Source organism: Atractosteus spatula, chromosome 5, assembly GCF_055471065.1.
Source record: "Atractosteus spatula isolate fAtrSpa1 chromosome 5, fAtrSpa1.hap1, whole genome shotgun sequence".
NCBI lineage: Eukaryota > Metazoa > Chordata > Actinopteri > Semionotiformes > Lepisosteidae > Atractosteus > Atractosteus spatula.
Window position 1 is genome coordinate 59,609,584 of NC_142710.1, and position 16,635 is coordinate 59,626,218.

Here is a 16,635-nt window from a genome sequence, read left to right on the forward strand (position 1 = left end):
TCAATCTCCTCTGTTTTGCTTATAACAAGTGTTATCTCACTGAGAAGTACTCTAGTTTGAGGATGTAATACAGAGCTTAGAACAAATTGGAAGGTTGGAAAATTGAAAATATTTTTATCACAATGCAAATATACATCAGCACTTTCATCTATCAGAATTATGATGAATCTAGGCTGTTCAGCATGACCTAGGAAGTACACTTGTTAGAATAGCAATGGTTACTCACCAGCTGTTAAATTCATAGTCAAAGCCAATGGTTACTTCGGAATCTTTTGAAATGTGATTGACAGCATAAATACACAAGTGGATCATCCCATCAGCTATCATGTGTCGAACCTTTGAAAAAGTTACAAGTCAGTTTCAGGAAGTTAAAAATTTGAAAATGTGACACTGAAAGTGCTACTTAACAGCAATGAAACACTTTGCATGAAAACATTTTAATACAGATTTTTCTTGTATGTTTCTTCTCAGAGTAGCAAAAATCAAGACAATGTGCCAAAATGCTCAAAAATATTGATTTTGTTAGATTAGAGACTCCAAAATATAGTCAAAACATTTTAAGTTTAAATCCTGCATGCATACACTCAATGCTTGACTTTGTTGTTTGATTATTGGTAATAAGGTAATGGGTATGGTTCTTGTCAGTTCCTCTTCATTTACTTTACATTAGTACAGACTTGATTTTACACCAATCAGAAATGAATTCAGTCACTTCCACACTTACCTCTGCATTTGGAGTGCAAGACCTCCTTATAAACCTTGCATCATTGCCAAACGTTCGGGCATCCACACACATATCGACCTCATTAAATTTAGAATAGAACAGCACGAAAGGGTAAGGTCTGAAAGAAACAAACCATCAACCTGATAGGTCTTCCTTTCTGTAACTAAAATGTAGTAAAATAAAATATCGAAGCTTCCGATAGATCGCAAAATAATGGAAGACAGTCTACCTAGATCACATGATAAAGGATCCAGACAGCTCTTGGAACAGACCTACCCACCAGTACAAATACGCACAGTCCAGTGAGATATGTCAACATCTGGAATTTTTAATACGCTGTATAGTTTATTTTAAAGCATGCAGAAAACCAGGCGCAATGACAATATCCAAGTGAATAAATCATGAAAAAATGCCAAACACTTGCTCTGAAAAACATTCTCATAAACACAAAATATTATAGGTGGCTTACTTTTTAAAGAAGTGCCCGTTAACTTCAAACTGTTGCTTAAGCATGACCTTCCCTCTGTACTCTATGATTAGGGTGTCTGGAACAAGGTCCCGAGCAGCTCGCAGGATCTTGCGATGCTTCTGCACTCGAGTCACCCTTCCGAGCTGTAACTGAACACAAAACATGAAAACCAAAGGAGCTGCATTATCTTTTAGACAAAGGGAAGTCTAGACAATAATACATAGTAATCTAGAAAATAATATCAGTATCTCCAGTAACAGTAATTTTCTATTAGAAGGGGCATCTATGTCTAGTGTTTAAATGGGGATAAAAACAAAAATCCTGGCAAACATAATGCATTGTTATATTAAGAAAATGCAGCTGTTGATTCTTTAGAACTGGGGAGAAAGCACAATCTCAGTCAAACATGAAAATGATCTCCCCTGTATGTTTAAGTTTTAATAAATTGGTTTTCCTGGACTCACCTGCATCTGAGATCCAATTACAGTGTTGTTACAAGCCAGCTCAGTTTTGTTAATGGTGTCCATTGCTGCTGCTTTGCCCACAGAGTCTTTGCTGGTTATGCGGTGCAGCTCAAGCAAGTTCTGAATATCAGCACTGTACTGGTTAGAGAAGGCCTCTTCGTACTGGTCTGTCCATAGCCGGATCCGTGTCTCCCAGCCCTCTGTGGTATTCTCGTCCAAAGTATTTGCCTCAGTTGTAGAATTCTACTCACAAAACACAAGGAAAAACATTAGAATGTACAACTTAAAACTAAAAAGATAAAGATCCTCCTGAAAGTTTATTAGTAATAGTATTCCATCCTATTCAAATCAGGTCTCTTTAAGAGATTTCCTGGATGCAACATTCCAAGTGTACAATCCATACCTTCATCCTCATGGATTTTCTAGAGCCCTCTCGGAAAGCCTTGAAAGAAAAAGACAAATTTCAGTTAGCCTTAGAAATTAGCGGGGCATTATTCAGGTATTAGAAAAAGTCAATTCCACTCTGAACGTAGTAATAAAAGGTGTTTAGACTAGGCAGCCTCATTCAGGTATATTAAAATCAAAGCAGGCTCTAAAGCCAGAGCATTCCTTATTTCTTCTTTCCACATTTCAGCATCCAATTCACTTCCACTTGGTCCTTCATTTTACATTTGTTCATGATGGTAAAAAAAATGTTCTTTGGCAATTTATGGTGGGGTCAGTCTTTATTTTAAAACATCCCACCCAGACAGACCTGGGTTGTAGAGGAATATCAAGGAACGTTACCTTAATTTTTTTTGCTTTAGGCGCGCTGCGAACTTTCTCTGTGCTTTTCTTCCTCTTTTTGGGTTTGGTTCTCTTTACGCGATTGACGGTGAGGGTAATGCTGGTTGGAGTGTGCTGAGTGGCAGTGTAAGACACTGTCGCTGGAGACACCTCCTCATCCCCGCTCTCTGTGGCACTGCTTTCTCCACCTTGGCAAACACAGAAGGCGACATTTAAATATTTCCATCCAAATTTCACTTGGATTTCCTTTGTTGTAAAATGGTGTATGAAAGGGCTACATTTTTTTACAGAAACTACTTTCCATAATTGTATTGAGGGTTCCCAAGGTTTCTCAGCACTGTACGTAAAATGAAATCCCATAACCCTAAGTTTAAAATGAGATAAGGGGATAAAATCAGACATTATCATACACACTAAGAAGCTTAATTTCTACTTTCCAACTCAAAGCCTAAGTCAAATAAACAAAAAGAAGCTGTGCAGTGCTAAACTCATTTGTCCTTACCAGATTCATTCTCTTGTTTTCTGCGCTGAACGTTGACACCTTTCCTCCGGTCCAAGCCCCTACAATCATGGTTAAAACTAGAAAATTAACAGGTACTGTACTTCTCACAGGAAAGGACTTCAGATTTTAGTTTAAGCCGACATTAAATTGCACTGAATTTAAAAATAACTCCAGCTACACAGATCGATAGGAGTAGACCATCACTTATAGCTTTCTCACCACAGAATGTTGTATATAAAGGCAAGGCACAAACCTCTTGATGAGGCATGCTTCCAACTTAGGACTTGATTAATTCCTGCAGGACTGTTCCTGTCTTTTCTCGGATAAAGACTGGGATGCAACATTGCCAAGAAAATCTCAAAACAGGAAACCTTAAGCTTGGCAAGAAACCATTAGCACACTTTATGGCTAATTTGAAAAACAAACTATTTAAGGTACAGTAGATACTATCTCTCCATTAAAAAAAAAACTGTGGCCATATACAAAGACCTGTCACAAAACACTGGAGTGGAGTTTATATTTTAATCAAACTATTATTAACTGGTGATAAAAGGTCTACAGACTAGAATGTTTCATAAGTGCTCTTTGACTGTCTCTTGCCTGCAGGTAGACCGTGGGTTGGTCACGTCAGCACATAAAACCACAAGTTTTTCTATTCTCCTGCATTTTTCAAAAAGTCCCACGACATGCTTCACTTTAACTTCAAGTTCTGATTACCTTTGACATCTTACAAAAGCACGTGCAGAAATGCTCGTTACAAGACGCCTTCACAATGTATTTTAAATATCACATATACTCCAAGTGAGTCATGTCTTCATGATAAGTCTTCAACAAATTAAGTATATGAAATAATTAAATGCATAATTATTGCATTCTTTACACAATCATAAAAGTTTAATGGGGGTTTTATATTGTAATCCCCCCTTAATGCTAATGACGTACCTGTAATTAAATTATTGTAAAAATCAGATGTAATATTATTTTTTAGATTTGAGGAAATTGCACATTCTTCCTGAAACCCAACATGCGCAGACCCATGACACGACAAAGCCTGCTGCATAATCAGTGGTTAGAGAGGCAGAACAGCCTACCTGCAGTTTTCACATTTGATAAGAAAGCCATCCTGAGTCAGGCTGCAGTGACACCAGTTGGATGCATTCTCCTCGTCGGAGGAGCTGTCACTGTCAGCCGAGTTGTCCTCGTACCGGGAGCGCACCCCATTGAGCTCCACCCGAGGAATGATGGTCTGTGTAGGTGGGGACGCTGGTGGAGTTGGAGGAGGGGGTGCACCATAGTTGTGATCCTGACAAAACAGAACATGAGCGTGGGACATCTTCCAGACAATGCGGCCATGCGAAATAGGATCAAAAATGAGGAAGAACCTAACACTTAATGAATTTTAAAACCTAAGGTAGCTAGCAAATTCTATGCACACAAAGAAAAGACTGGAATCCAATTTGTATGCAAATGCATTATTACCATACAGAAAACACTGCACTGGCAGGTTTTTCACCCGGTATGCAATGTAAAATAACTCTGCCCCTATGCCATCACTTCCTATACGTATAAATCTTTTATTCAGGTTTTCTAAAATCTAGGAATTCAATAACACGCTAAAGATAAAGTGATTTTTTTCTGTGAGGAAGCTAGCACAGTTATTTTCTAGGTAACTAGAATCTCAATTACATAGCTTGAATTTGGATTCCCAAGGCCAACAAATCCTGTTACAGAAGAAGTAGGTGTTTCTCAGCAGTGTAGTTACAAAACCATAAGCAAGCTGAAACTGAATCGCAACAAGTGTAGTATCTCAAATGGCAGAGATGTGATAAGAATAGGCAGCTCATTCTCTCATTGCTTTAGCTTTGGTTTATAATCTCATTAACTATGAAGGTCTTACTCACAGCATAGGGTAATCCCCGGTACCCATGATTCTGAGCGTTCCCACAGCTGTGATTGGAATAGTTATTCTTCTCATTGACAGCAGGGCTTGCTTCCACTGACTCAGGGCTGCATGAACAACCATGTAATAGTCAGAACTTTGAAATATATGAAATTCTAATTTCACCAATGCCTGGTTTATTAATTCAACAATGCATTCAACTATAATTTTCCTAAAACAAGACCATTACTGTCAATAGCACAGGAGATTCAAGTTTTCAGAGAGGTTTTAACCTGTAGAAAGTTAAACCACCTAGTTTTCATATAATTTGCATTTTCTTTTCTTTCAAAAAATCATCACTAGCAATAAGTAAGAAAAAGTGGCCAAATTTTTAAATAATGTGAGGCTGTTCTACATTGTGCAACGCCATTCCTGGTACCCCAAAGTGTCTGTTGGATTTCATTCCACTTCAGTTCTTAATGAGCTAATTGAGCTAATTAGCTTATCTGGAACAATTTAAGCCTTTTCAAAGGTCCAAACACATTGATTTAAAGGAAACATGAAGTCCTGCTGCATTGGTGCCCAGAAGGACTGGAGTTACGTATCCATACTCAGTATTTTTTCACTATATTCCATTATCAAAGGGCAAATAAATACCTAATAAATGTGGGAAAGCAATTAAAAAGGCAAACAGAAAGCTATGATCTCTTCACAATTGAAGATTAAAATAGTACAATGTACTACGATGATGCTGATGCTCTGGAACCAGTCTAAAGAACAACAAGCAGATTGCACTGGTTTCAAAGGAATGACCTATACCAAAAGTCTAAAAGATCTATTCAAAACCAAGTATTTCTTGAGAATCAACAGTGAAACACCAACCAGGGCTCACGAATGGAAGCTAAGGGGAAGTGTGTTGAAACCAAAGGACAACAGACAAGTCACGATACAGTAAGGGCTGTGGAAGAAGCTGCCCAGCCATGCTATCGAAGCCAAAACCCTGACTTCTTTCAAGAAACCGCTGGATGAGCTCCTTGGATCAATTAAAAACTAGAAATCAAACACGTTTCACCCTCTCTTCCTTTCTCCACTGCCAACAACCCTGGTGTTACCACTGAACCTTGCCTTTCCCCACTCGCAAAGTAAAGGTCTGCTCCAACGTGCTCCTGTTGACATCTAAAGAACATCCTGGCTAAATTTCCCATTGGCCCTTACCAATCGTGGCCTCCTAATAATCCCCATCTCTGAATTGGCTTCATCACTCTTTTCTCCTCCCCACTAATAGCTGATGTGTGGTGAGCGTTCTGGCGCACTATGGCTGCCGTCGCATCATCCAGGTGGGGCTGCACATTGGTGGGGGTGGAGGGGAGTCACCATTACCTGTAAAGCGCTTTGAGTAGAGTGTCCAGAAAAGCACTATATAAGTGTAAGCAATTATTATTATTAATTATACACCCGAAGAAGGCTCCACAGCTGAAGTGTTGTTTCTTTTCTTCTCTTTTCAGCATGGAATAAACCTTTACTTGCTATTTTGCATCTAAAGAACATTTACAAGACCTCTCTTCAACACAGCTCCCAGACGAAGCCCTTAGTCACTCAATGCTGGATTTACTGACAGATCTAGCCTCCACTCATCCAGAAGGATCAGCTAAATAAATATGAACATGGACAATAACAGCAATATGAATAATAATTGAGATATAATATTTTCTTTGGAATACAGCTTTCAATCTTGTTAAAGATATGTCGCAGATCAATGCTAGTTAGCCTTGATAGCAACCTGTACACAGATTTATTCTCATAAAATGCAACAGTAAGTCAATAACTAACCAAACACGCCACAGCAGGTAAAGCTACACTCCAGCTACAATTTATTCTGCATTATCATTTTTAACATTTTCTTTAGAATCTTATATTAGGACTCTTATATCATTTGCTAGAATTACCAGTACAGGATATCATCAGAAATATGTCTTCCAGAATTAGAAACTTGAAAATCAAGATGCTGAATTCATAATGCAAGAACAGGAAACTAAAAATACAATTATTGATCCAACACTCCTGCCTAAATACAAGAGCAGAGGCAGCTGCATGATTTTGACTGCTTACAAAATGATTTTGTTCCAGTCATATTTACGATAAATTCATACAGTAATTCCCAACATTCCATAAAATTTTCACCTTCATTAGTTTAATACGATAGTAAAGGAGAACTTAGTATAGAGCTGACAAGCAATTTAGTCTGAATTGTTGAAACTACACAGATTTAGTTGAGTTCTCATGCTTACAAGCAAGAGGTACAGAAAGGTCTACTCAAACAATAGTATGCATCGATACCAAACTAATTAACATTATGTAAAAAATAAAAGACAATAAAAAGCCATTTAAATTCACAACTGCATCACATACTCTTATTAAAACATTTTTTAAATCTATATATTTTAGTAAGATATTTGTGCATCTTTTATTTTACAATAAACTGGGATTTTTTTAAGAACACTAATATTTTAGCTTCCTAAATATTTGTTTCATTCAAGCAAAAGGAATTAAGCATGATGCATACCAAGGCATTCCACTAGATGGCGTTAGATAATGTTTTTAATGTCTACAAGAGCTACATTACTTGATACCCATGAAAACATTAGATGTTGGAAGTAATTATTTGTTTTATTTTTGGTTTATAACATTGTACGTTGCACTATACATTAAGAAACTGATTAAACACCAAATCCACTGTTCGTTATTACAGAAAAGTACATGGCCTCTAAATCTCACCTCACACCTACACTGGATAGCCCAAAGGTTTGTATTTTGGCAGCAAACTAGCAGTGTAACTTTAAACTGTTGACTTCCTGCATGTTGTAAATGACAATCCTTCTAACATTATAAAGGTAGGAGATGTCTTTTCATCACTATGCACATCAGGCTCTTCAATCCAGACACCACCAGGTCTGAAATGGAGCACTAACACCAACAGACACCAACAGACTGAAAACAGGATTCCAAGAAGGGCCACAAACAGTTGGCCAAGTCTTGCCACCACTGGGATGGTTTGAAGTTAGCCTGTGTTTCCTTGGCTTTTTTAAAAGTTGCTTGCTGCAAAACAGTGCCTCACTGCAGTTCTGTGTGCCTGTAGTATTATTAATCAGGACAGTCATCTGTCTGATGCCTTAGCTCTGCTGCTGGATCTGTGAGCTCGTCATGTCAGAAGAAATAGCACGGACAGAAATTCAATTTTAACTCCTAAAAACTTTAAGAATAACGCAACATCAATAAGGTCATCAACTTGGGAAACAAGACAAAACATTCTTAGAAAAAACAATGAAAAATGTTCCAGTATTCAGCTCATATCTGATATTTTAAACTAACCAATTTAACAAGCTCTGTCTTTGCACCATACTAACAATATGAAAACGCCAGAACAACTGTACAGACCTTTTGAAAACAAGGCCCCAAGCAATCATCATACAGGAACTATATTTCATTTAAATCTCGATAGGTTCTTGCAACACAAGCTAAATAAAATGTCACAAAGAATTCCTGTACTACTCATCCACAAAGGAAACATGAGCTTCACATTTGTTTGACTATTAACACTTATGATTTTATTATTCATCAATATAGTCAGGATGCCATAAAATATGGTTTACTAGACATTTAGCTTTTCAGATTTTACAATTAAAAAAAAATATATAAAAGTCTAATTTTCTTCAGTGTACCTAAAGGTAAACCCTCTTCAGGCCCAATCATGAAACTGACTACAATGTACAATGATGTACTGAAACGCTTACTGACATTTCATGACCAAAATTAGAAAAAAAATGCATCAAATAAAACTGCAGCAGCTCTCATCTTGCAATTAACCCTTTACCAATACTGTCCATTTTAGGCGGTATCTGATGTTAAACATTTTATAGGAAGAATTCCATAATGCGAATAACGAGCGCCCTGTATAAAGGTAAAACGTGTTTTTACTTGGCAGATTCCAGCCCTAAAGGAAAACTGGCTCAGTGCATCTAGTCACAATAAGGTGGTGAGACAATTTTTAGAAAAAAATATTTTTTGTTTTGTGGAACATGAATTATGGTAAAACCCCTGCAATTCTCCTGGATTTGCCCACCTTAATCATTAAGCGTTAATGATTCTTCCCACATGACAAACCCACAAAAAATAGAACCTATAATCCATGGCTGTATTCCATCTGATACATTTCATGAAAACATTACAAGGACTTGCTTTGTCCCATTTCACCTGGGATTTTCATGTGCCATGCGAGATGAGTGGAGATGCACCACGTTTCATTATACAGGGAAGGAGCTGTGAATGCAGCAGTACTTTCTGACATCCCATCCACTTAACAGGGGTATCCCTCACAATGCGAGTCTGAGAAGCGATGCTAAGTACTCACTCTGATCCAGCAGCCATGTCTGAGTAGGACGTATCTGGTGTAGTGACTCCCAGAGGGATTACTATGCTCATGACGTCCAGCACAGCGGTGAGGGGGGGGGAAGGGGGAGGGGGAGGGGGGAAGGGGAGGGGAGGGGATCACGGGGTCCAAATTGCAGCAACACACCACTCCAGGGGCGGGGAGCCGTAGTGCCGCAACCAGTACCTCACGGACATGAGGAAACCTGGAAAAACACCAAAAGGAAGCCGTCACATACCTGGAAAGATCCTAACGCAACAAAGCATTATAAAGGTGTATTCGGTATATTAGTAACAGAGGTGCAATGCCGGGACTGAGGGTATCTAGTTACTGGCTGCAGGGGAAAGGTATCCCACTAGCAGACAAGAAATCAAAACACATTCAGGCCTGGAATTAGGAAGAACATCTCACAAGGATTAGCATATGGAACAGAACTTCTGTAAGGTGGTTCTGAACGCTTTTTCAATAGGTATTTTAAAAAAATCCTGATGAAGCTCTTGAATGAATTGCAGGTTGCAAGGTCTAAAATTCATTTACACATGTAGATGATAGAAATACTATTAGTAACCACATTCAAGACCACCAACGGGGGCACCACGTGCAGTTAAACAGCTTTAGACAACATGGCCCATACGTTCAGGACACTGCAATACTGTTTTACGCTCAATTGGACTTTTGTAGAGGACAATGGTACTTTAGATCTTATAAGCACATACTTCTCTATCACAGCAGTGCGTAATTTTGTTATGATCATGAAAGTGAATCCTCAGATAAAAGGGGTCATGCATATATTTTACTACACATTTTCTTAGTTACCACACAAGTCTTCAATACATATATACTGCAGATGAACAGGTGTAACACCAATGAGGATCAATGCTAAGAATATCTTTGTGACAATCATAAATCTATACAAACAATCAAAATTGATTACTGTTTGAAGTGACATGCCAACTGGCTACAGTTGCCCACTACAGACACACAACTTAACTCTTATATAAATCTGTAAATATAAACAGTAATTGATTGAACACATATTAAAAGAAAATAATAAATAAGAGTTTGCCTGGAGTATGCTGATTTAGTTTTATTTATTAAGAAAAAAATTAAATGCTCACCATTTAATAATGGTGTCTCTTTTTAGCAGTGCTGTCTGTGATCAGACTTGCAGAATGATTTACAAGACTCGGGAGTGAGCATTATTAATGCACTGCACAGCTCTGTGCTACAGCCGTGACTGTGCCTGGAGCTCCATGCCGAAATGTCAGTTAGGACGCTCTGCGGTTGTTCCCAAATCAATACACAACTAGATTAGCAGCGCTGCTCTCAGTCAGTGCTGATGATATCCAACCTGCCCCCTTGCCTCGTTTGTTCCAGTGGACGGTGCGATTTATCACAGTGCGCAGACATCACTCACAGGAAAAATCCTCTTGATAACACATTGATCAAACCCCCTTTGCCCACGAGCAAAAAAAAAAATGCATCCAAGCTTTTATTACCACAGCTCTGCTCAATTAGCTGGAAAATTTAATTATAATAGCCCCTGGTTTCAGTAAACATCAGAAATACATAAAAATAGAAATCGCATCAGCAGGTGCTGAGCTTCCAACCTGCAGCTTTATAATTGGTTGAGCTGTGAGCTTCAGAAGCAAAAACTGTCTTAGCGTGTTTGTCATAAACATGGCGGGGGCAGACTGTGAGCTCACGGCTTGTTTCACAGTGGTGTCCTTTTAAGCAGTGCAGTCTTTAAGCAAATTTCCAAAATGATTTACAAGAACTCAACTTCAAATCCTGCACATTTTTTTCCATGACATTTTATCGAATGCAGCTCTGCCAAAGAAGCAGCACTTAATACAGGGCTGCCTTATCCATTTACAGAAGAGGTTTAGAAATACCAGTTGGCATGAAAGCAAAAATGTCCAAATAAACTTAAACCAAGTATCAGTGCATAAGGCTATTGGGTGTTTCTGTGGGTGCATTAACTTGCTAAATGTACACAGCTCCTCACTCATGAAAACGGATTTTTAAGTACTTTATAAAACCCCCACTTTGCGTATGCTCCCTGATGCAGCATTTTGGCCATCAAATTCTGAACAGAGGAGTTTCCAAAGAAGGCCCCTCACCCCGCAGCCTGAATAACAGGTTCAAATTACCAGCAGACATAGCCTGCCTTTTCAATTCAGGAGTAAGAGGCCATTTTAAGGAGGGCTCAGAAAAAATGTGTGCCAAGCTATATGTAGTTCTAGTACTGTAGTGCTGGCATGTAATAAATAATTTGATTCCTTTTAATCTTTAAATTATTCATATCCTCAATGCTCTCAGGAGACAATGTACCCTGCACAAAGACCTCTGAAAGAGGACAAGACATCAGGCTGCATGAAAGACTGTATAACTCAGTAGTAACAGGCAGGCCAGACACACAGAAATCCCATATTCTTCACATTTAAAGAAATTCACACCAACAGCTTAAAACCAAGGACAATAAACTGGTACCCAACATGGGGGGGGGGGGGGAGACACTGCTTGGCTTTGTCACTGATGCAGATAAAGCATGTCATATGGGTACTGACTGATGAGCACTTTGGAAAACAGGGGGAAAGATGCGTGATATAAGAGGGTCAAATTACCAAGGAGCAGCTGGGTTTCAGCCGAGCATAATTTTAAATATACAGCTCTTAATTTTCTGGACAATAGAAAAGGTTCAACCTGTGACAAGTCCACACATCAAATTGCTTGAGGAAAAAAACAAAACTAGATCAGAACACTTGTACTGCAAAGTAAATATAAAAGTACAGATAACTGCGGATCTGAAATTGCATCAATAACGTTCGGACTGAATCAAACTATATATTACTTAAATAAGCAGTATTTACTCATTACAAACTACACAGGTCAAAATTAACTGATTAGTTTTCAATCCAAAGCATCTAAACATTTTAGGTACATGATCAAAGTTAAAAAGAGAAGGGAGGTGCATTTACTAAACAAATTAGTACTGCGCTCATCAAAAAGAGGCAATTCAGCAGCTGAATGACCTCACAACCTCAACCCTAATCACACATGCAGCAAACTCCTTATAGCAGTTGCACATGTAAATGACATTTGACAATAACCTCGCCCTTGCATTGCATGATGTGTTGTCAAGGGAAACGCAAACCTCCGTGGCATTTATGTTCTACAGCATTTCAACGGAAAGATGCTGAAAACAATCGTTACATCTTCATCGAAAATCCTAAGCAAAGGAGATAAATCCTCATCCAAGCACCAGATAGTGGGGAATATGTGGCATAACTCGGCATGCAGAGGAAAGCAAATGAAGGTATTCTCATTAAACTGAAAAGTGATGGATGTTAAGCTGATACTGCAGAAAGGCTTCAGGTCTGCCTCGGAAATCATTCCCAGTGCATTACAGATAAAAGCACATGATCGAAATAGTGGATCCCCATCTGCTGCCTTGGAACTGTGGGGGTCAGCAGGTCAAAGATGTAATGGAGGTCCTAAGCAAAAAAGTAGGCATGCAGTACCACTCCCAACCACAAATGGAATCTAAGCATTACCGAGAACTATTGAACGCTGAGGTAAATAAGAGCACGATTTAACCAAGTTTCATTGGTAGTTGCAAATGCATTAACAACACATTGATTAAATTAAAAAATGTATGCAGAGAGAACACCAACTTACTGAAACAACACGGAAACAATTTTTGCTTGCCAAATGTTTCTGGTTTATTGATACATGCATACATGTTTCTAGTATTAAAAAAACAATTTTAAAAAACCACTGATTGCTTGATCTACGAAGGCACCAATGTCAATGTCTCCCCAGGCAACATCTATGCCTCTTACCAGGTAAAAATTTGCATAAAACTATGTTTTAAAGAATAGAGCTTTACTTAGGGATCCAGGTTCTTTCTCCTCGTGAATGGCAGCGCTCATCACATTTACCCAAAAGAGGGACCATGTCAATTTGGACTTTATGTGACTAATCTTGCATGACAATGCAAGTCCCTATGAATCAACCAACAACCTCTTTCAGAACAAAAAGGCTGACAGTCATGGTCACTTATGAACCCTGTTCTTTTTATTGCAATATGTACTGCATTTGTTCTGATACATCACCTGCTGATATATACTGTTAAAAGCTTTACAGAAATATTATTTAAGGACATTTCCTCTTCTGTGATGGACACCATTTACAGGGTGTACCCCACATTGTACTCATTGCTTGCCCAGAACAGGTGCTGGCTCCCCCATAACCAGAAAGGCAGAATTTCTAGGCAGAGAAAGATTACTAACAGCAGATGGGATTTCAGTCCATCTTACTCATTTAACTGCAGCAAACTGCTAGAGCTCATCCTGCTGTTTTCTGAAGGACCCAGAACAGCTTTCACATCATCTTGGTAGGCTGCTCAATAACCATGTCTCTATGTAAATGCTGAACTTCGCTGTATTTTTCACTGAACTAGATTCTGTATTACCTATGAAGTCGTGGTGTAGGCTAACAATCAATCTTGCTTATTCATGACATATAAGTCTATCACTCAGATTAAGTTATCCATGCCTGATGATTTTGCTAACTGAAACAAACCAATAAATGTCACTGTTTTCCTGTAGTGTCATATCTTTTAATATAATTACTATTAATCTTTTGGGTGAAATCAGTGGTGCAAAGCAGAGTTGAAAACAGTATGTACCTTCGTGTACTCCCTTTGTCTGTGCTCATCACCACTGGAACAATGATAAAATAAATGGAAGCATTTCTCTGTCCTGTGTCACACATTTGCTATTCAAAATGTTTGCATGTAACCTGCAATTAATGACAAAGCCAATTCACTGTGTACCAACATTTCTATAGTTCGGAACACCTTAAGCCATTTGCAACCAACATACCACAAAAATGTTCCAATTTCCTTGTCTTCTGCAAATTTGTACTAGTCTGACTCGCTGATTAACACTAAAACAACAATACGAACTCTTTATGTACGAGTCTGATAGCCTTCCCTCAAGATGAGGTTTGTTTTACATTAACTATATAACCAGATATTTTATCAAAAGAATTGAAAGATTTTTCCAAACCATTTTTCTCAAAAGTCTGACATTTATGTTGACGAATGTTAGACAGAAAGCAATGCAAAACCAATGCCATTCTCTGTGATTTACACTAATTCACAGAGAACATTTGGCATCAGGAGCAAAGGGCTGAAATTTAGTATTAAACTAAATAGTGTACACCATCTGACGCAAACTGAAGACGGAATTGAAATAAAACTAACAGAGGAGAGCGCATGCCAGTGTGGGTGGATAAAAAGAGTATGAATCCCTAGAGCTTGTGCTGTTGTGCCTTGCTGCATAGAACTAGTCTTTCCTGCAGCCTCTGAATGATGCAACATTTATAAAAGAGTTCCTTCATGTAAAGTATCTTGTAAGTAGGCTATACAAAAGCTACAGTACTAAACGAATATCCCATACTAATGCAGGCAATGTATCAGAAACACAAAGCACAGGATTGATACTTGTGACTAAACCACTGAATTTAAACTAAAAAATGTTTTAGGATCAAAGAGGGAGCATAAAACATTTCTGCTGCGGACTGCAGTCTTACAGCACACGGTCACAAAAAACAGCTTCTCCTACAGTTAGCCAACTGTGCCAAAAAATTTTTTTACAGGCCAACACATTGTGAAAAAAATGACTGAAGATCTGTTGCATGCACCTACTTTGCAAAATTCCCTATAAATAAAGGCATTTTCACTGCTGTTAAGTTTGGTAAAAGAAATAAACACGCGCTTCATAAAGTAAAAAGACCTAGTTACGTGTGCAGCTCCATATCTATTATCATTTTTATTATTATTATTATTATTATTATCATTTGATCATATTAATGCACAGTCAGCACATATTTTAATGAAGGACTTTCCATTTCATAATTGAAGGCTGTAGAGATGTTTTAGATTAAAGATTAATTTCACAGACCTTCTTGATATTTTTCCATATGCTAAAAACAGTTACTGTGCTGTATTTTAGCTAAGATTATCAATGTAAGAGTCTATTTCTGATTTTGGGGGCCTCAGTATTTAATGTATTGGGGCCTGCCACTTACAATTGAAAAATAAGTTTTTGTGTGAATAAAAAAAACTGCAAACAATTTGAAACTTTGAAAAAAATTCAATGACTTTGTTTTACAAATAATAGCCGGACAATGTTATAAAAGTTCATTTCTTCCAAAAACAGAACTATGTTCAGGAAATATTTAAACAGAAAATTTCAGTCTCCTTCAAAATCAGAATATGGGACAGTGTCACAGTGAAATGCATTCTGTGGAGCCCTTTGTCACATGCTCTTACTCTCCAGTGAGCTAATTGTAGGATTCAGGAACTAAATGGCAGAACAAAGGTCAACTGTTGCAGCAGATCAACCTGTTTTCTTTACATGACATTCTGAGGAAAGGTAGACTTGGCTTTCCTGTCACCGGGTTCTACAGTAACTTCTGTGAAACTAAAAGATACATGCTCACTAAAATAATCCTTAAGATTTCTTGTTGAATATACCCAATCTGTTTCCTCCTTTTTTCAAAACACTTGTAGAATATTTGCACCAAACCTAAACTGGAAAAGATTACTATCGACTTTGACAACACTTACTTTCACAGGCAGACTGTCACGAAAGGTTTGAATCGGGATCTGTATCAGAGCGAGGAACAGACGTTAATTCCATATTGAGTAATATGAAAAGACATCGTTGAGCCTTTCCAACAAATTTACTTATAAAAACATTAATTCTAACATTTGTTACCTCTGACAAACACTTTACCTAAATAAAACGCTTGTATTTAAGAATATTGATGGTAGGGGTATTGTTTTTCTTACTATAAATCTAATTTAAAAAGATTTGGAAGATCACCTCTGCATTTACTTTTAAGAACAGAAGAAAAATAAACTAAAACCACATCCATTTATGGTCTATTATGAAATGTACTTTTTTTTTAAAATATCTTTAAATCTTTAGACTGTGTTCTGTAGCTTATAAACCTAGAGATCCCGCATACTTCATTATTTATCGAGTATACAGCTCTTAGAGCTTGATGCAAAAGAAAATGCTAATAACTGATTTTTCCTAAAATGCTAAAATATCATTTTATTGCTTTGAAGGTTTTACACCTGTAGAAGAGGGCTTCTCTTTAAGTCCCCTCACCCCAGGGAAGGCGCACACCTGTTCCTAAGAGGACTCTTGCCCGTCCACACCTCTTTTCCGATTCCTTTAAGAAACATCTTCCTGCAGCATAATATGGACTCTTGCAATACAAATACACAGCACAGAAACATCTTAAGTTTACTGGAGCCAACTTACAGTCGTTCTTCGAATACGCAAGCAGCATAGACCACAGCA

At 37.9% G+C, this 16,635-nt stretch overlaps 1 protein-coding gene across 1 annotated transcript in view; it reads right to left on the reverse strand.

Annotated features, from left to right (window-relative positions):
* setd5 (SET domain containing 5) overlaps positions 1–16,635 on the reverse strand; it is a 41,361-nt gene that overhangs the window by 15,211 nt on the left and 9,515 nt on the right. Inside the window, exons 2-11 of the mRNA XM_088917235.1 lie at positions 9,233–9,455; positions 4,847–4,952; positions 4,037–4,248; positions 2,946–3,004; positions 2,444–2,631; positions 2,061–2,099; positions 1,658–1,900; positions 1,194–1,342; positions 725–842; positions 227–336 (exon numbers count right to left, since the gene is read on the reverse strand). Coding sequence (XP_088773361.1) covers positions 227–336; positions 725–842; positions 1,194–1,342; positions 1,658–1,900; positions 2,061–2,099; positions 2,444–2,631; positions 2,946–3,004; positions 4,037–4,248; positions 4,847–4,952; positions 9,233–9,303 — 1,295 coding nt within the window. The 5' untranslated portion in view covers positions 9,304–9,455. The remainder of the gene's footprint in view (positions 1–226; positions 337–724; positions 843–1,193; positions 1,343–1,657; positions 1,901–2,060; positions 2,100–2,443; positions 2,632–2,945; positions 3,005–4,036; positions 4,249–4,846; positions 4,953–9,232; positions 9,456–16,635) is intronic.